The 21235-nt window shown below is 42.7% G+C and overlaps 1 protein-coding gene across 4 annotated transcripts in view; it reads left to right on the plus strand.

The window, feature by feature from the left end:
• The window catches only part of LOC108143200 (nascent polypeptide-associated complex subunit alpha, muscle-specific form), a 130015-nt gene that overhangs the window by 18432 nt on the left and 90348 nt on the right, over nt 1-21235 (plus strand). For 3 of the 4 annotated variants that reach the window (XM_017267453.2, XM_017267454.2, XM_017267456.2), the window contains exons 3-4: nt 2829-5189; nt 6111-8464. In XM_017267453.2, coding sequence (XP_017122942.1) covers nt 2851-5189; nt 6111-8464 — 4693 coding nt within the window. In that variant the 5' untranslated portion in view covers nt 2829-2850. Of the gene's footprint in view, nt 1-2828; nt 5190-5946; nt 6008-6110; nt 8465-21235 lie in introns of those variants that run through there. The other variant, XM_017267455.2, reaches the window with a different exon arrangement.

Consider the following 21235-nt stretch of genomic DNA (forward strand, 5'->3'; position numbering starts at 1 on the left):
CACGACCAAACCAAAAAGGCAACCGCAAACATTTTTTTTTTTTTTTTTTTGGATTTTTCGCAACCTCAAATGTGCAAAAAAAAAAACTGACAAAAAAAGTACGAAACAATTTATGTCAACTTTCTTTTTATCAAACAAAAAGAAGGAATCAACGTGTTGCAAAACGGCAAGGGGGAAAAATTCCAAACAATTTTCAAAGCCACCGCAAAAATCTTGCACCACAGACTCCCACACAAAGTCAGGCCGTCAGGTGGGTTTTGCTGGCTCCGAACAGATGATTTAGCGACGGGTTTTTTCTCTCCACCAGTTGCAGAGCTCCGTTGCAAGAAAGTTGCCGAATCATGTACTCATGCGACTCCTTCCCCTTCCCCTTTCCCTTCCCTCGCCAAAGGCCCCGTGCCCCACCACCATGGGTACATTTTTTGGGGGAGAGTAATCGAAAAGCAGTCGATGGAGCTCTTCCTCGACGGACAGGTGACCAATAGCCACGACACTGGCCGGTTCAGTTCTTAAACTTGTTTCAATTTACTGTATTTTTACCGCTACTGTTGTTGTCACTGAAGTTGTATACCCTTTTCGAGGAGTTTTTTTGCTGTCTGGATTTTCTCGTGGCTTAAATTTGAGTTCAGCTGGTGGCATTTTGGCGCTAGGCCCCTTGGGTAAAGAGTTGTAGAAAAAATGGTAATGGAAAAATTATTAAAGTTTGCATTTTAGTATTTACCTTTAGAGAATTCTATCTGCCACATCAGAAGCTTTCCACTTATATCTTTTTTATTTATATCGGACTTTTCTCTGAGCCCGTCGTTACTTATTATGTGTTTTTTTTGTACGTTTTTATGTGGCTATAACTGTGGTTTTGGCCAGTGCCCGGTAATTACCAATGTCGGGAGCAGGAACGAGAACTGGACCGGGATTGCGATTGCGATTGGGGCACGGCAAACGAGTCGAGTCAGTTCCCCGAGTCTCCGAACATCACAAATTTGAAATCAGTTTCATTATATAAATTGTTACCTTTAGACGATGTGGCAGACAGTTTGGGCCGGAGGTTGGAGCCCTCATTGAGCCAGTTTTTTTTTGTGCTGTCTTTATTTTTCTTTTTCAGCTCTGAGCTGTGAAATATATTTCTCCTCTTTTTGGCATTCCTTTTTCATCTGAAAATTGCACATAATTTGTGATGCATAATGTCAAAGTTGGTATGGCTTTGGTGCGAAACGAATTTGATTGGGCATCCGTTGGATAGAAGTGGCTCAAAGTAACGCACTTGACTTCAATTAGACAGCGAGCACTTACCAATTGCCCGGTTTTCCCCGTTCCCCGTTCCCCAATCCCCCACCCTGACCTCTTCTCCTCTCTTTCGTCTATGCACTGGTCAAACAGCTTCCTCCTCGAAAATGGCAAACTGTGTCAGTCAGCAGCGACTTTGACTGGCATTCGTCTGCCATCCCATCGCAGTCCCTCTGGTCCCGATTTTTCCACTCCCATCTCGACTTTCCTCAGCGCCCCATTTGGTCATTTTGTTTACTTCTACACTCAGGAAAAATTGTCTTTGGAAAGCGCTTTTCCAGCTGGGATTTTGATCCTTTGTTTTCAGCTTATTTAAGCTAAAACATTGACCTTTAATTGAAGGCATGAGTCGAATGTTATTTGCTTGCTAAACTCGATGTAGGGAAAAACATTTGAGGGAGAAGTTGAGGTTTTTATACAAAAAATTGAGGTATAATAGTGAATTATTGTATTTTGTCAAGCTTTTAACAATTTTTAAAGGTCAATTTTAAATAATTGCTTATTAGTTGGACTCTTTAGTGCAGATATGCTTTCTAATGCAGATTCTTTACGACATTCACAGTTGTGCTGGTTATGGAAATATCGGATTAATTTGTTAGAAAAATCTTACTAGTTTAAAATCAAATAGATTCTGAGTGCATGTCTATGGTCAGCGGCTGTCAGTCAGCCGCCACCGTCCGTCCAGAATGCGCTCCTCCAGCCCAGATTCCGCTCCTTTGTTTGCTTCTGTGGCCCGGGTCTCTGGCTCCCTAACTGTTTGTGCTATCCCGAGTGTTGACTGACAGGTGCCGCCGGAGAATTTTGGCGCTACAAAGTGCATACATAAAAATTTTTCCAACTCTGTTGACAGTGGAACATGGCAGCGAAAGAAAAACGCCGAGGGAAAATGCACGATTTCATGGCGCTTTGTACCAAGAGGCATTAGTTAGATGAACGAGGAATGGAAACGGAACGAATATTGGCGGAGAGCTTAGATTGCTCTTTAAAACTCAGTTTAAAGTTTTCCTTTCAGAATTCGTTCAGAACATGGAGAATATAAATGTGATTATCTAATTGTTTTTTGCTAAAAAAGTCTATAGGACATCTCAATTTGAAAATTAAGTCATAAGTCCGCTCATTTCGCCTTGATCGACTTAAAAAGCACTTGTTTAATTTAAATTAATATTTTTTTGACATTCGTTCTACGTTAATATAACTCTGTAAAGTATAATGACGGTGGTGTAGAATTGACAACTACAATCCTGACTTTGGGTTTGAAACCTTACTTACACCAACGAATTCAACAACGATCTCTTTTAAAAGCTATAGCAAAGATTACAACCATTATCTTGGTTAAAGCCAGCTCAAGAACCATTGATCACTATATTTTACTCGTTTCTTACCTGTTTCAAGGAGGTTATCTGATTTCTACACAATTTTACTACCAAAATTTGACCACGTTTAATCTCATAAACTCCCTCGAACTACTTAAATAAAATTGCAACTATTTATTTACAAATGAAAACGAATAAACAAAACTAATCATGTAATTCCTTTCTCCTCAGGTCATAGCTCAAATCTGCAAAAATGGCAAAAGCGAATGGCACGACAGCGAAGACAGCAACCATGGAAGATGACTACATAACGGTAGTGGAAGTGGACGATCCCACGTCTTCCGCCGAGGATCGCCTAAAGAAGCTAGTCAAGCGGCAGAGCTCCGTGGCGGAGGACTCCTCGTTCATCACAGTGCTGACCATCAACGAGATGGAGTTGCTGCAGCAGCGACGTCAGGAGGAGGAGGGAAATGGAAGTGCCCCAATCCCGGCGAAGGAGGAGCAAATAGAGGATGTCACAGTGTTCCGATTGCCGGGGGAACGTCTCGGCTTTGGCCTAAAGTTCCAGGGAGGAACACGGAGCACAGAACTCGTCCAGAAGCTGTACATACAATCCTGCGCCGCCGACAGTCCCGCCTCCAAAGTGGCCACCAGTTGGGGGAACCTACGCGAGGGCGATGAGATCGTCAGTATCGATGGCCGGGATGTCAGGCAGATGACCCGCATCGATTGCGTCCGCGGACTCAAAGACAATGTGGCCATACAGCTGGTGGTGCGCAATGGCCACGGCCAGAAGCCACCCAGCGAAGAGGATCCGCAGCAGCAGCTGGAGCAGCTCTCGATCACCCTGAATGCCCAACCACCGCCGCCGCCACCAGTGCCACCGAGGAAGTTGGTGAGGCGACAGAACTCCAAGGAGAACCAGGCACAGTTGGTCATCGAGAAGCCACTGACCCCGCCACCGGATGCCGAGTACTACCTGAACCTACTCACCGAGTCCATCAAGGCTGGCTCCGAGTCGGACGACACCGCCAGCACCATTTCCACCGTCATCGACAAGTTCTCCATGGGCTCCAACTACTCCTCGGACAGCAGTCTCAATGGCCATGAGCTGGCCAAGGTTCTGCAACCATTCACCCTGCTCGAGCAGGAGTTTCTGCCCTTGGAACAGCCCCTGGGGCATCCCAAGTTGCTCATACCCGGCAACAACTACGAGAACGTGGAGTTCAAGACGGAGAAGGTCAATGTGTACGAGAACGTGGAGCTCAGAAGTCCGGAAACGACGCCCACGCCGAAGCCCCGAGTCCAGTTGGCCACCGTGGAGCCGAAGAAGCGTTCCATCATACCCATGCCACGGAAAATCCCTGCACCCAGTAAACTGCCCATCGAGGTGACTCCGCCGCGTGTCCCCTCCATGGAGGATCCCAAAACTCCCACCAACGAGCAGCTGGACTCCCCCACGACACCCACAAATGAGGTCAGGGAACCACCCACCAGTGCTACCAAAATACCTAAGGCCAAGTTCTCGCGGGCCAAGACAGAGGGTGAGATCAAGCTGCACTTGCAGCCCCCGAAACAGCAGTCGCCGCAGGGCAAGTCCCGCATCCCAATAGTCAGCAGCCCCACTCAAAAGCCAGTGCCCAAGCCGGTGTCACCCACGCTGAATGGCACTCCGCCCAGCTCAAACATCCCACGATTGTTGCAGAAGCAGAAATCCGAAACGGATCTCAAGCTGAACTTGTACAGAAGCAAGTCGAAGGAGTCGAGTCCCAGGCCGCCTTTGCAGAGAGCCAACTCGGCAGAGGCTCCAGAAAGGACATTTATCCCGGTGCTCCTGAATGGCAGTGGCAGTTCGAAAAGCTCAAACTCCCTGGAGAGCATCAGTTCGAATGGAAATAGCAGTAGCGCCAATAGTGGAAGATCCCCCAAAGGACCAAAGCCCAAGCCGCCAGAGCGAGTGCAGTCGCTGCAGAAGACCCAAATACCCAAGCTGCAGGCACTTCCAACCACGCCGCCCCAACAAATTCCCAAGCTGAGCATGCAGACCTTCAAGCAGAGCCCACCCACGCCCAGGTCAACTCCAGTGGGCACCCCATCGCCAACGAGCAATCGGGAGATACGCTTCAAGATTCAGACGTACGAGAGCAAGGCCCAGGACGAGGACAAGCTGCCCAGCCTCTTTGACCTGGTGCACAGCCAGGACAAGGGCACGGGTAAGGAATGTGATTCACTCCAGACCCACAACAGCATCACCGCCCTCTTGGCCGCCGCCGCCGCCGAGGCCGCCGATCTCTCGCGGGAGTCTCCTCCGCCGCTGGTCGTTGGGAAATGCATGAAGATCGCGGATGACAGCAATGCCACCACCTGCTACTCGAGCTCCAGCAGCGGAGAGGAGGACGAGGACGAGCTGGATGCCGCCAACAGGGAGTACGTGTGCGAGGATGGCGAGAAGCTGGGTCCGCCGGAGCTGATTAATGGACCCGGCCCCTCGGAGGCCTACTTCAACATGTTCTGGCACTCCAACATGCTGCCCACCATCGGCGAGGTCGAGGAGGAGTTCTCCTCCCTGGAACCGCAATCCCTGACAAATGGGTGAGTAATTGCCCTTGGCTGAATGGAAAGTGTCAGGCGGGGGATAAGATTAGGCTGCAAAGTGCCTGCAGTCCATTTTGTTGTCTAACTTTTTATACTAACTGCTTAGACAAAGGAACGTTAGCTTCTTAGATAATAAAAGTGGATCGAAATCTTTCAGATTAACTGGCACTATTGAATAACTATGTGCTTTATTAACTAAATTAACTAATATAACAAAAAATAGTTAGTTAGCTAATGAAGGACAACATCATATCAACGCTTAGCTATCTAGTTGTTCTAATCAGTCACTTTTATAGCATGGTTTAGATGTTTCGCAAATACCGTATGCCAATAAACCGAAAATATAGTGCTTACGCATAGTAGTAGGTTATTACGAACCTTTTTGGCGAAATTGGCAAACTAACATTACCTAAATATTATTTATATCAAAGTAAGTTGTTCTATAAAAGAAGGTTATTCGTTTGTGCAGTGACCAAGTCAATTTATATACTTGGTTACCTAACTGCAAATATGAAGCATATGTAAATTGCAGGGTACTTTTATAAAAAGCGAATAGCGAAAACAGTTAGCAGGGGCAAAGGGTAAGCGTGTGGGTAGCCCCCCACAAAAGTACAAAAAAAAATAACGAAGCAAATAAAAAACAAAGGCTGATAAGGCCAAATGCCGGTGTGTTTACTAACACACTGATAAAGGGAACTCATTTACCCGATAAGGTGCAATGGCAATACCAAAATTGAAATCAGTGTGATTTTGGTAGCGTCGGGCGAAGGTTCGAAACTGATCGAACCTGTCTCTATTGACGTTTTGCAGAGCAGGTGTGATGGCAACAAGTCAATTAGCATATCACATATCGTACTGATAAGAAGCGCAATTGTAATTACCGAGCTTTCGTTTTTTTTCGATTTTTTTTTTATCCAGAAACCTTGTCAAATCAGAGGAGCCGAAGAAGTTACCCAAAATGGAAGTAAATGCTGGTGGACTGGCCCAGCTGGCTGGCGATAAGATTGCTGACCATGACGCAAGTGCAACGACAGTGGATAGTCGCAATGAGATCACAACGAACCAGACTCAGGAGAGCAGCTCCAGTAGCTCTAGTTCCACGCGGAGCCAGAGAACCACCACCACGACTCGAGTGACCACCACCAAGACCAGTTCGTCCAGTAGCTCGTCGAGCAGTTCGTCCATCCTCATCCCAGACATTGCCTTCAAGCTGCAGCCCTATGAGGAAAGGGAGAAGATGTACTCGGAACCCATTACCACGGTCCACGAAGAACGACGTGTGCTTAGCGAGCAGAAGACCCTCAGCGAACTGAGGACTCGGGACGCTTTGACCGGCGAGGAGCAGCTGGTCACCAGTGCCAATTCGAAATCGAGCAGCGCCCGCTTCAAGAAGATCAGCAGCAACGACAACCTGCTCGACCTTGGCGACGAGCAGGAGATGCAGGAGCAGCCGTTGACCGCCACGATCACCCACGAGTCGAGTCTGAGGGAGCGGCTGGAGTGTCCTCAGGATAACCAGAGTATCGAGCGGGGTACTCTGACCCTATCCGAGCGGGGAAAGCAGCTGAGCGAGAGCGAAGGACTCACCACCTACACGGAGTGTGAGACGAGTGAGAAGGAGTCCTATCTGGAGGCCCAACAGGTTCTCAATGGTGCTGCGACTCTGGGCTCCCCAGATGAGAACGGTGACCTACCCACCTTCGAACGAGAACTCAGCGAAACCCTCACGGTGACCAACGATGGCGAAAAGCAGGTCACCAAGAAATTGGAGCAGAGCAAAGAAATCGCTGGAAAGAAGGGAGCCAAGCTCCTGAAGAAAACCGATGAGGAGCGACGTCTCGAGCAGGAGGCTCAAAAGCTGATCGAGAGCTACCAGAAGGTGAAGAAGGAAGCGGAGAAGCTCTACAAACTTGAGCTGGCCGACGACGACCAGGGCTTCGATCTAAGCGCCTTCGAGCAGGAGGAGAAAGAGGATAAGCCCGAAGACGTTGAGGAAGTTAAAACGGTGGTCAAGGACTCCAAACCAAATGAGCCCACAATCCAGCAGGATATTTCACTCCTAGAAGATGTTAAAGTCGCTAGCCAAGAGGTGAAAAAAGTGGTTGAAGTCTCACATGAAGAAGTCAAAGAGAATATCCAAGTCACACATCAAGAAGTCAACGAAGAGGTCAAGGTATCACATCACGAACTTAAGGAAGTCTTGCAGAGTGAAGTAAAAAAAGAGATCAAGGCACCCAATGAAGTCAAGGAAGAGGTTAAGGTTTCACAACAGGAAGTTAAAGAAGAGATTAAAAAAGAGGCTGTCAAAGTGGTGCACAAAGAAGTGAAAGTGATTCAAGAAACTGACCAATTCACAGGGACAACAAGTCACAAGGAGTCAACTAAAGAAGTCACCAAAGTCTCCAAGGCAGAAGTCACAGTTTCCAAGAAGGAAGTCGGAGTTCCTGTTAAAAGTACCACCACAAAAGTAGAGATCATCTCGCCGCCCCTAGAAGACGACTTGGGCTATGTCCTGCACAAGCACATTATTCTCCCTCAGGAGAAGGTCAAGAAGGCGCCAACGCCAACGCCACTGCCGAAGCCCAAGCCCAAGCCTCCGGTGCCCACAAACAAACCCAAAATGTCGGCCACTGTGACCAAACCGAAGACAGCACCGCCGCCAGTGCCCAGCAAAAGGGGTGAGGTGGCCGGATTTGGTGCTAAACCCACACCCACCCAACGACGCAGCAGCTTGGAGACCACCCAGTTGCCCACGCCCCTGGAACGCATTATCGTGGGCGTGGAGCAGCGGGGGGAGCAGCGGCATGAGGCGGCAAAGCCCCAGCCAATTATTAACCTGGCCAGCGTGGACCTGCCAAATGTGGCGCCCAAGGCCAAACAAGCGGCTGCGGAAACGAGTACCATGGTGGAGATGGCACCGGATGAGCTTCAATTCGAGAGCCACCAATTGCCGGATGATGGGCAAGGCCAAATGGACTCGCACCTGGAGTCAAGTGACCTGCTCAGCGGGTCCTCCTCCTCGTCGGTGACCACGCCCATAACAACGCCAATTTTGGTGTCGGCCACCTCGTCGATGGACTCGGTGCAAAGTGTCATCGAGGTCGTTAATGGCTTGCCCATCATCAGCAGTCAGCAGACTGATGACGACGACAATGACGAAGATGGAGCGGATGCGGATGATGATGAGGTGCACTCGGGGACCGAGAGACCAAAGGAGGTTAGCCCCGTCGAGGAGATGACTACGTTGCCGCTCGACAGTGAACACGAATCAGGTGAGTAAAAGCCTCTTGAAATTTTGGCAGGATTAAGTCGTTTGGTATTGTTTCTTTCCTGGTCTGTTGACATGTATTGACTGACTATTGGCCATGCTAGGCCATCAAAATCGGTTAGTAAACCGTCTAAAATAGGGTGGTAAAAATGAACGTCATGTTCTGGATTTAATACGCATTCTTACATGCTTAAGGACTTCTGATTTCTGTGGCACACCTACCAATCCATACTAAAATTGTATTAAAATTAAATATTCGAAACCCAAAAGTCTGATATTAGTTTCTTAAGACACATAATAATAATGATTTAAGTTATTTAAAAATTATATTATTTATAAAATTTTCAAGGGCAGTTTCCCAGTGAAAATTTAAAGGTCCACGATTCCATAAATCTCTAGTTTATTAGGTATCTAGCAAGTATTCATGATTTAGCGATGACCAAATCTCTACCAAAATTTATTTAGCATTTTATAAAAAGAATTTGACGAACAAATTCTGTCGATAGCTCGCTTCGTTCCAAAAAAAACTTTTTGCCCCCAAAGCTTTTATGGCTTGTAATTTCGCCAGTTGCAGTGGCTTAAATGCCAAGAGGCAGTGCAAGGGACCTTCGGCTTTCGTCCTTGCCCTTTCCTAGTTGTTTACTTATTTGATTTTGTGACAGTCTCCCAGTGAGTCTACCGAAAACCGACGACGCACGCAATTATCAGTCACCAAATGAGTTTTACAACCAGCGGCTGGTCAGCCTGGAAACTCTGGACCCTCTGGTAACTTGTCACATTGACCGCAATTTTAACTTCCTCTTGCCACTGGGCACGCCCCCACTACGCCGCGCCGCCCCCTTTTGGCCCGTTGAATATGCAAAACGGCCACTAATGGACTTTATGGCCGAGTTTTGTTTGGTTGGTTTCGGTTTTTATTTTCGGTGCGGGGGCTTTTAATGGCACCCTTCCATGTGTGGTAACAATGTTGGTTTTTGGGTATTGTTTTTATTGAGGACATTATTGCATGTAAATTGAGTTTATCTTTCAATTTGTTACGTGATGGCATTTAATTAGATTAAAGTTAATAGTGATGGAAAGGGTTTATCCACCTTTCTAATTAGTTTGCTATATTGGGCATCATAATTAATTTGCAAGCTATTCGAGTTTTAAAAACTAGTTTGTACTATTTAATTTTTAAAATCTTTGAAATATTATTTTCTGCAGCACTTGATAAAACACTTTATACACACATTTATTTAAAACCACTAATTAATTTTATACAGTCTGGATTTAATAAAAGTAAACACTAGATGGTCAACAAAGTAAACAAACAGTTTTTAATTTCAATAAAAAAACAGTAGCTCCATAAGCCATAAGCCAAAAATAAATCACTGAAACTTAATAAAACGAATGTTATATTACACCCATGGCCAATTCGCCCCTTCATAATTGTCTGGCTTTAATATTTCATGTGTATTGGATTTGGGCCGCTTTTCTGTATAAAGAAAAATTTGCATTTCATTTATGGCAAAAACCCAAGCGTACAAGGGCATGGAAAGATTGGTCGCCCCGATGCAGCCTGTATAAAATATTGGGGAAAATGTTTTAATTAAACAAAAAACAGGCAAATATTGGCACCAGTTCCTGACACTCCCCTCCAATCACCTTTCTGTTCATAGTTTTCCTGTGCTCCGGGCACGAGCCAAAATATTTACATACCAAAATGCGTTTTTTGGGTGTCAATGGGATACTGGAATGGCGGATTGTGGACTCAGATCTCTGTTTGGGGTGTGAAATAATAATGAAATTTGTCTGGACAAGCCGCATCACATTTGCATATGCCAGGGAACAGTGGAAAAGAATTCACTTAATATTAAGATTATGTTAGTCAATACAAAATGATATAATTAATTTTTTAAAATTTGATACATTGTTTCTTTTTGCTCAGAAAAAAAACTGGTAATACATATTTTATAACTAATTAAGAACTTTTTACTGGTTTATGAACCCTCAAATAAAAACATATATATGATTAGTTTTAACGATGTTCTTTCCTTCCGCATTTCCCATCCGTCGACTTAAAAAATATACTAGTCCATTGTATACCAATCAAGTTTTTTTTATTGAAACTCTCCTTCATTTAATCCAATCCCCTGCACAACTTCATTGCTTTTAGTGCTGTTTTTATTTGCCGCCTGATAAGACTCAACAAAAAAGCTTTTTTCACATAGCTATTATCGGTATTTCGGATTTCTCTTCCCGAATATACAAATATTGTTCTTTTTTTCGTAGTCGGCCCTGTCATTATTTTATGTGGCCGCGCAAATTTGCAATTAAAGCTGAACAAAAATATGCAAGATATTTGTTTATGTTTTTGTTGTAGTTTTTGTAGATAGTCTGATTTTTTCTGGAATTTCGATGGTCATCATAAAAAGAAATGTGGGTGTGTACCATTTGTTGTGACCGTGAATGGTTAATTCCCAGGCAACTGCATTGATAAAATCAAACTTCGAGTGGGACTTGTATCTTATCTGTTAGCGGTTTGTCCGCGTTTATGATGACCATATGGCCAAGGCTCCTATCTCCTATCCTATTGTACATAATAGTTTTCCCCTGAACTAAAAGCAGACCCGCAAAACCAGGGGTTCCCCTTTCAATATCCTCAATATCCCACACAGTTGTCAATGAATTCGGCAGCTGGGAATTGGATTGAATTTTGAGTCAGATACTGGGACTGAGTTTGAATTTGACTGACTGACTGACTGACATGCACCTCAGCAGCATATCTCCGACATAATTGCTTTTCGGTCCCTATCCCCTGCCTTCACCCACTTGGCCGATCTACTGGTTTTGACTTGTGAACATTCAGGGAATTGGCCAACAGCAGCTGTGGAGTAGTCCATATGTGTAAATCAGTTGATTGGGCAGTTTTAATAGGAAGTTTGCAGTTCCTAACTTTGTTTCTATAGGTATACTATTTAAGTTTTAATGCATTTGAAAAAGATTTTAATCTGTAAAGAAATTTGTCTAACCTTCAATTTTTTTATCAATTTGGTTACAGAAAGGTGACTTAAACCCGTCAGTAGTTTCTTTAAATGTTTAATTTTAATAGAGCGTTTGTTTAATTTTATTTATTTTTTGAAACTAGTGTACTTAACTGAGGGATATTCAATGTTTTACAATTACCAATTACCAGTTGTTTGCGACTGACTGCCTTGTACGTTTATTAAACAACAAGTATTTTCGACATTTACAGGTCAAGCACCCAGGAAGTCCCGACCTTTTCCCTCCTGAACCACCAACCAAATTTGACCCGTCCAATTTTCGTATTTTGTGTGTGTGTCTGTGTCACGAGTGTTGCGCAAAATTGATCGCTTTTGTGAATTTGAAATTAATTTTAAATTAATTTTCAATTTCGATTTTCGGTGCAGTTCGATTCAATCGGTTGTTTCTTTTGTTGGCTCTGTGCAGTTTTCCTGATGTAATTACACTCTGTCCTATTTGTTGGTATTGTTGTCATTGGCGCCTCGGGGTCCTTTGATTAGATTTTGTAGCTAATTTTATTGTGGTGCGGTTTTGCGGCTTTTTCAATTGTTTTGTTGGTAAAGTATTGGCTGCAGTTGGGGAAATCCAAATCCAAATCGAATCCAATGTAAACATCGGTTCAGTCTGCCGTATTGTGTTCATTCTTTTGATATGTTTTCAGTTTACTCTTAAATATACTTCGATTTTCAGTTCAGATTCCTGTGTTGGCTTTCATTTGTATAGTGCCTTAAAAGTGCAACTCAATGTTGACCCATTACTTTTGCGCTTTTTCGCTTTTCTTTTGCCACTCCCATATAAATATATACGGGGCTGCGATGAAATGTGAAAAAGTAAGTGGCCAAAGAGAAATGTCAGGGCATGGAACCGGGTTCACATTTCCAGAGTAAGAGGAATTACAGTTCAGGCCTCACTCAATCATGCCATTCATTTGGTCGGTCAATCATCCTCGGGCTTTTGTGACTTTCAGCTGCTCATCATTATTTTTTGCATATTTATAGAGCACCTTTTAAGCCCAGCGGACTCTCAATCAACTGCCAAATTAAACGCCATTTACCAGCAACCACATTGAATCCATTTAATATTTGGGTGCATTTTGTGGTTGTAGCTTTTTGATGCTTTGCGGTTTTGTTAAATATTTTTCTAATGCCAATTGTTGTCAGGCTTTTTTACTGCTGGTTGATTAGGGACCGCAGACTTTTCAATTTTAGACAAACGATGTGAGGATGAATTGTTAATCAAATAAAAAGCATCGTTGATTTTCCAGAAAAAATAACATTTATGAATGCCTAATTTTAAATTAAACGTAATATGCAAATAAAAATGGGCATAATGGTAAATGCAAATCAGGGGCTTGCCTTATCAGGGGCTTGTATACCAATTGTATAAGATCTCTTTAAATATATTTCTCAATCTGTTTTTGAATTTTGGCTTGTACCTCATGACAGTACTTCTTATTTGTTGTGATAGTTGCAGCTTAGATTCTATCAGTTAAAAGACCCATAACGCTTTTGTCTATGCCACCGTTAGTAGTTCTCCGCATCTTTCGATCTCCGTTCCCAAGCATTATCATTTAGCGCGGCTAAGCTCATTAACGGGTCCACCGAAAAGTTTCTGACTTTTGGACGCCTTATGGGGTTAGCGTTAACCCCATTCGCAGGAGTCGGGCCTAATCAGTTGTCACGGGGGAAAGGGGGAAAGGAGGGTAAGGAGGGAAAGGAGATGCGGGGAGAAAGAGAAGAAGGTGTCAACTGCGCCTGCTGCACTTTCAAATCCAATTAAGAGTGTGAACTTGCCGGAGTCTCGGAAATTAACAGTCAGATAGTCGGGGCACAAACAAAGTGACATTGTCACATTAAATGCGAAATGTGCAACAGTAGCTGCCGGAGATAAGGGGCGCAAGAAGTCGTTGGAGGTGGAGCCCGAAAAGAGAACTCGCAGAAGCCAAGCCCAGCTGCACTTTTGTGTCAGAAAGCTGCAAGCTGCAAGCTGCAAAGTACATATAGAGAACCCAACGATCCCCAGCCCACCTCAAACCTCATTACAGCTCCTTTCTGGCGCACTCGAAAAACGAAATGCACCCAATTTCTTGGAAAAAACCAAATTCCCATTCCTATTGTTTCTGGACTTTCTGGTTGCTGGAAATGAAACCCTTTAAACGTAAATCTGTTTTGAACATTGAAATTACAAAAATAACATTATTATTTCATTGTTTTGAATTATCCAAGTATAGCTGCTTTATTTTGATTTCAACTAAAGAAAGTTCTGCCTTGAAGTAATTATAATTGTAATACTAATACACGCTAGATAGTTTTGGCTATCGATGGTGGCCACTATCGATAGTATCGAATATTGTTAAGCATCAGAAAAAATAGAACGAAGTATCAATATAACAATTAAAAACTCTTAATTTAGTTTATTTGACGGTGATTGACAAAGCAAAATATAACGAATTCATATTTACATCAACTTGCTAAATTTTTCGACCATCGATAGTATCGTAGTGCTATCGATTGTTTTATCAACGCTGTTTTATATGATATAACCTAAAGAACTGGGTATATGTATATCCACCTAATAAAACTGACTTGAAAACTTGTTAATTGCATAAAAAAAATAAGTTATATTTTGTATAAGAAAAATATATAAATATTAATCAATCCCCAGAATTTCTTTGAGTGCAACTCGAAAGCCTGACAGCTTGCTGTGCAGCCTGGGCTGCCTGCAATTATCACATTTCCAAATGGTCACGGACCACGAAATCTCGAGTTCAGATATGAGGCGACCCCGATCCCTCTGGCTAGCTACTCTACAACTTCATAAGGCGCAGGGAAACCCAAAGGCGGTCTTCTCCCCCTTGGCTCCTCCACCGGAGGTTCTCCTATGCTATCCGCCGTGTGTGTCATAATTCTCGCCAGCTTGACATTTATGATGTGGTCGCGGTCATGTGATTTTTCCAGCCGAACCGATTTCGCAGGCCGATAAAACAATGAAGTCATGATGTCTCCGCAAACAGGAGAATTGGTCATGGTGCGAAATGCTAATAATTACCTTTTACTTTAAGCGCGAGTGTTGGTCATGGACTGTTTGTCTGATTTACTTAAAGTGCAACTTGAGCGATTTACGCTGGCAAAAGATTTATTAAAATTTTTTTTTATGAACTTAGATCGAATTAAGTGTTCTTTAAGAGTTTTTTAGAGCTCGTTAGGCACACTATTGCTTTTAAGTTCCTTTTCCACTTAGTTTTTAATTATTAAGAGTAAACCACCCATTTCAAGTTTCTAATTTTTATTTTAATAAAGGCTGAATTGCAATTTACCTTAAGCTACCTTGTCATTAGCCATCGATGTTGTTGCACCAGTTAAAGCTCAGCATTCAATAAAAAGTTTAGCTTTAGGACTCTAAAACCACTTGGCCGTAACCCAGCCGTAAAAATAAAGACAATAAACCCTTTCGGAGCCCTGTATAACCGAGTGATTTACGGGCAGCATTTGCAGGTCCAAAAACTATTCAATTACACAGCGAAGAGCTAAAGGACTTTAAGGGCCATCGCCTCATCATTCTAATTATACGATCAGTTCGAGCCTTGAAGCGCAATTTCCGAGGCGAAAATATTTCTATTGAAAGCGAACCCCTTTTGCGATTTTGCGACCAGCTAATAAAGCTAGCAAACTATAATCATAAAACACGAAACTCAATTACCGCATTTGTTGCTCAAGGCCACAAATAACCAATGTTACGATGCGTCAACATTTCTCCTCTCCGAACTCAAGTGCCAGGATGGGCCCTCAACCAAATGGTAACTGGATGGGGAGTAGGGGAGCGGAACCCACTGAAGGTCCAGTTGTCTGCGAGCTAGTGATTCATTGCTTTATTACCCCGAAAGTAAGACCCTACGTCATTCTCCCGTTCCCCGCTTGCATAATTATGCGCAGAAACGCCTTCTGTCAGCAAAAATCTTCCCTCTTGCACACGTCTGCTTTTCAAAAATACAGAAAATTGGTTTTTTTTACCAATAATATACAGAAGTAAACAAGGGAGAACACTGAATATATGTACTAGGTAAAACATTTTTGTAAGACTACAGCTCAACACGCAATATGCAGTACAAAATCTGTATTTTTTATAATTTTGTTTTTTATTTATTATAACACAATGTTTTAAACTCTAGTCACAGTTACAGGGAATGATTTGAGTGATTGAAATTTGCTTTAAAAATGTATTTTAATATTGATAGTTCGTGACCCAAGTTTTCTTTGAGACATATAAGAAACTTATGCCTTAAGATATCAATCATTAGCCAATGTTGCAGTATCCATTACTCTATCTCCATCCATTTCCAATACCATGTCTGCACTGAAAGCAATATGTATTTGGATTATTTCCAATTAGTAATACTTTACGACAACAATTTTCAGGTGACCAAACGCAGAATATTTTGATAATTTTATTAAACAGGAAAAGGTGACCAAGCGCAGAATATTTTGAAATTTTTATTAAACAGGAAAAGCTTCAATAGTATCGTTAGTTCAGTTCAGTTCTCGTGGAATGCAAACGTTCAAATCTTTGGTTATCGGAGGCTTTGGGATTGTATATGGGGTCTGCGAATTCGCTGTATTAAAAAGAGATATTTCACTGTTACTTGGCCATGGCCTGCAGCTATACCCCATTTCGTTTTCAATTATACAGAGTTTCTTGCTGTCCTCCCTGCAGTCTAAGCAAAATAATTTATTGCGTGGACTTAAAAAGGACTTAAGGCGATCATTAAAACCACATACAAGCAATTATTTGACATTTTCAATTGAATAAATTTTGACTTAACGAAAAACTTGGTCGATATTTATGTCAGGAAATTCTTCGTTATATCAGCATAAACATAAAAGTTAACAAAATTAGTTTGGGGTCAAAATATATATGTGACTTTTTATTGTTTAAGTGTGAAGAATCTGGGAGCGTTTGTAAGTTACCGACTTAATGTTCTATTTATTGATTTAATCACTTACGATTTTAAATTTCGATAAGTTAAAACTAGCTTTTATATATAACAGGTTTTCTACATTTCTCCAAGTGTATTCTGTTCTGTTTCGGCGGCATTTCTCAAACATTTATAAACTACGTCTGGACTTGGGGGATCCTCTACCTCGTCCTGCCCTTTTCTTCGGCCATTTAATTCCTTTTTTTAGTGCTAGTCTGTCTTGTCAGCAGGATTAAGCAATTTTCAGCTTGGTTTGCGCTTTTTTGCTTGCCCAGCTTTCCCCAACTCCTACTATTTACCCCCACGACGATGACGGGCAAAAATAAAACCAAAAGGAGTAGGCTGAAAAAAGAGCGGCTAAAAGTTTGCCATGCGTTAAATTTTGTTAATTTAAGTTGTGAGAAGTAGGCGAGGCACAGGTTCAAGGGGCAATAAAAATCTCAGCTCTCAGCTCTGAAGAGGTGTTGATGAGGTGAGCAATGCCGTAACAAGTTGCCATTCTAATGGATATTAAAAAAACACAACACTACAGAAAGAGAAGAAATATAATAGGCCAAATCGATTTCTCAAAGACATAATAAAAAAAATTTTTTTTCGCAAAGATTCTTTTAAACAAGCTTTTTAGTACATTTTTCAATTATTTATTTCTAAAAGCAATTTAAGTCGTTTGAACAGATTGGCTATGGTATATTGGTAAGAAAACAATATCGTTGAAAAGTATGTAACAGGTGAAAGGAAGCGTTTTCGACCATATAAAGTAAAATATTCTTGATTATAACTTATAACTTGTCCGTCTGTATGAACGTCGAGACCTCGGAAACTATAAAAGCTAGAGACTTGGGATTTGGCAGACAAATTCTAGTTTTCCTACGCAGCGCAAGTTTATTTCAAAACGGAGCCACTCTAACGCCCACAAATTTATAAAATCGATCAATTATTTTAGATGTTATGGGGTTTCGAAATCCTTTGCCTCACGCAGTTCGACAGATGGCGCCACCTAAACTTCGATTGTTTTGAAGGAGGAATTCTTAGTTTGAAGTTTGTTGGCTGAGTAACGGGTATCTAATAGTCTTATAGTGTTGCATATATTTTTTCCAACACTACAGGACCCAGATCGGCAACAACTGCCTCACCCAGAAACCGCAAAGCTGTACGAAATCAGTGCCCTCGCCTTCTCACCCAATTATCCGCGATTCTCATATGATATTCTCCACCGCAAATACTCGGAAAAAAACCGAAATTCGGTCTGTGGTCGGTCGTCCTGAGTCCTGCACCCAATTCCTGCAGCCACAGCCTGGGCGTTAATAATAAAAATAATTCGCGGGCGAAATTATTCATGACTCGGCGGGCAAATCTTGCGGCAATTATCCATCGCATGTGCCACGGGCCAGAAGAAATCTGAGCCAGGTCTTTCTGGGCCTTTTCGGGAGTGCTGTGCAAACTGAAAAACGCAAAATCGCTTTAAACCGCAGCGTCGAAAAGGACAGCGAGGCATATGCCACCAATCTGGAGTTCAAACTCCAAGCCCGCTGAATCGGTCATGACTGGGATTTCACTCGAAAAAATAAAATACCAATAGAAAGGCTTAAAAAAATAATTACAATTTATTTTTAAGATGACTTTCATTTGTTACATTGTGTTTTTCCTCAGTTAGTTTTATGGCATGAATCAATTTTTTTTTCTTATCTTCTAAAAACGTAAAATCTTCTTTTTGTAAAGCCAAAAAGCTAAAGCATGTATTTCGGTCCTTCGGAAACAAGGTCGTCCAGTTAATACAGAGTTGACATTTTACATATTTGTTATTTTAATTAATTTGATTATTAATATATTGGTTCTTAACTGCTTCTAATTGTCTTAAGGCGTAGTGCGAATAAAAAATTGACGACCTGAAGATGCTATCTAATGTTTAATTTTTATAATACTTCTGCCAAGTTTCATTTTACATAAAGATAGCTAGGTTCCTTGGTATTTATGATTTTGTATTAATCAAAGTTTGGCTTAATCAAATTAAAATCTCAGTGCGTTTAAGTTTGTTTAAGTGTGAATGCCGAAAGGCATTTGGCTTCGACGGTTTCGATTGCAAACGATATTTGCTCGCTGCCGTTGCTGGTGTAATTGTTTGTGTTGCTGTTGTTGTTGTCACATCCTGCGTTGGCAGTCACCAGGACACCATGAAAAGCGGGTTGTGGCAGGGGTTAGTGTGTATTGTGTACGGTGTATGGTGTACGGTGCATGGTGCATGGTGCAGTGGAAACCTATTGACATTGACAGTTATAGCCGGGAGTGTGTTTATACAGCAGCACAGATATGTGCAGCAGAAGTCAGACTACGGCGCGAGTTGACTGGGTTGGTGCAAAGTGGTCACCACTGCCACCGCCATCCGATTTAACACCCCCCTCCCACCACGGAATTGTCAACGCTGCTGTTGTCATGGACAGCGCTGTGCATGAGTGCCCTGTCCCATCTGCGGACTCTGAATTGCGCCGTATCCCAGCGGCGGTTGCTAGGGTTAAGTGGGTTAAGCAGGATAAGAGGACTACTCGGCGAGAGCCTTTAAAGGACACCTGCCTGAAAGTTCGCATATTGAAAAGGTAAAATCTGATAGTTTACGGGGAGCGCTCTTTATCACTTTTATGAAGTTTAATCGAAGTCCACAAGTCATTGCATTTAAAACTCAGATAACTGAAATACTTTAAAACATGTTTAAGAGAACATTTTTTGCGTATCGATTTTTGGCAACAAAATATGCTTTTCATTCTTGAATTGTATGATTTTTGTGCAGCATATTACTTGTCGATTTTTTGATAGAACATAGCTTCTGCTCCGGTTTCTTTTCTCTAACAACTATTGCTTTATATAAAAATTGTTTGGCCAAAGTGAGAGCTAGCACTTGAAAAGAATTTATTGCTATACAGTATTTTACTCGTAGACTAAAATGGTCAAATCTATCGGTGAACACAAATAAAAGTTTAAGTGAAATTCCAGCTATAGTTAACTGCAGTTTTAAAGTACTTACAACACCTAATAAGACATTTATTTTAGATCCCCTTAAACATAAGCGCTTTTTCCATAGCCTCCACAAAAATTCAATCCTGCCGGCCGCTAATCGATTGAGGCCTTTGGTGAGCAGCATCCCAGCCAAGTATCATTACCCACTGCATACCAACTGGCTGCCCCACCGCAGTCTCGCCAGACATCTCGTAACCAGTCCCCTTGTAGACCCCCCTTTGTAGAACTAAGGAATTAACCAAAAACAATTTTCCACTCAGGCGGAGGCAGGCAGCCAGCTAGAAAAATGCCGAACAGAGCCCCATCATAATGGCCCAGAGCAAGACGCATCTCTGGGATGCAAATGTATCTATTAAACAGAAATCAGGCGGACGGCCCGCAGCAACCAGAATCCAGCAACCGGCAAACGGGCTACAAACAACGAGCAGCGAGCAACGAGCCGGGCTAAGCACTTCACACCAAAGTGTCAATTGCATTTTTGTGGTTGGTCGCCCATGGACGAATGCCGGACAGGGCCCTCGAGCACTTAATGCAACAATAAAACAATCAAAGTGTCTAGAAAATCGATGGAAATCAACGCAGCCAGAGCCGTTCTGTGGATCCAGCTCCAAGTAGCCGTAGCCTGGCCACTTTGGTCGGTCAGCCGCCCGGCCGGCCGGCAGCAAATGGAAATTCAATGTGAAGTGTGCGTATCAGCGACTGTCGCACTGCAGTGCATCCCAGATCCAAGATTCCAGACGCCCGACTCCCGATTCCTGACTCCAGATCCGAGGGGCCGAGACCCAAGCCCAAGACCAAGACCAAAGACCGAAGACCACACACTTGACGGGCAGTAAGGAGCTCCTTTCGGTCTCGTTGCGGTGCCCTGCCATTCGGTTCCAGTGGCACTTGACGGACCAGTTGGCGATGGGAACGTGCCACCGAAAAATTCGAAAACTATCGAACGCAACCTATAATTTAATGTCTTGGTTTGAAAGTTAAATTCAAAATTTTCAGCTGCCTAATCCAACAAAGAGGTGGCTTAGCCATATAGCTGAACTAAGTTTAAAGACAGAGCTCAATAAACATTTGCCAGAGGACCATCTATGATTCATAGACTTACCTTAAGTCAGCTCTTGTTTGAAATATGTCAGTTGAGATTTAACAAAATTATAGGAAATTTTTCTGCAATAATTATTTCTAGACTACATTTATTTTAAAATGTAGGCTGAATTTAATCAACAAGATTAAGTTGATATAGGAATCTTTTTCTAATAATATTTACTTTCTTCTTAAATGTCGGTTTGAAATACAAAGTAACATTTTCCCTAGACTTACTATTCTAGTAACTTTTCGTCTGCCATCCCTAGGGTTGATCAAATAACTCCCCTTGGGGGCAACAATGTAGCATGTAAATGGCTGCGAGGCAGAGGCACTCGGAAGACCTTTTCACACCTCCCACAACCACTTGTGCCACGGACTTGGCTTAGTGTCAAGTGGTTGCCAGTGGCCCCGGCTCCCGATTCCCGATTCCCGATTCCACTTTCTAGTATCACGTGGGTGTTAATTACTCATGTCCCCGGCTCAGAGCCATCGCCATCATCATCTGCATCAGCAGAACTTTGTGTCAACTCGAGTCAGGTATCTCGGAGAATTTTCGTAATACCCTGGCGTGGCTGAGAACATAAAAGGGTATATTGAACTGGTCTTGGTTTATGTAACTGACTAAAATAAAATATTCTTAAAATCTTAGATCCTTGAAATATTCGCTTAAACAAATCTTGATTT

The sequence above is a fragment of the Drosophila elegans genome, unplaced genomic scaffold (assembly GCF_018152505.1).
Source record: "Drosophila elegans isolate 14027-0461.03 unplaced genomic scaffold, ASM1815250v1 contig_208, whole genome shotgun sequence".
Lineage (NCBI taxonomy): Eukaryota > Metazoa > Arthropoda > Insecta > Diptera > Drosophilidae > Drosophila > Drosophila elegans.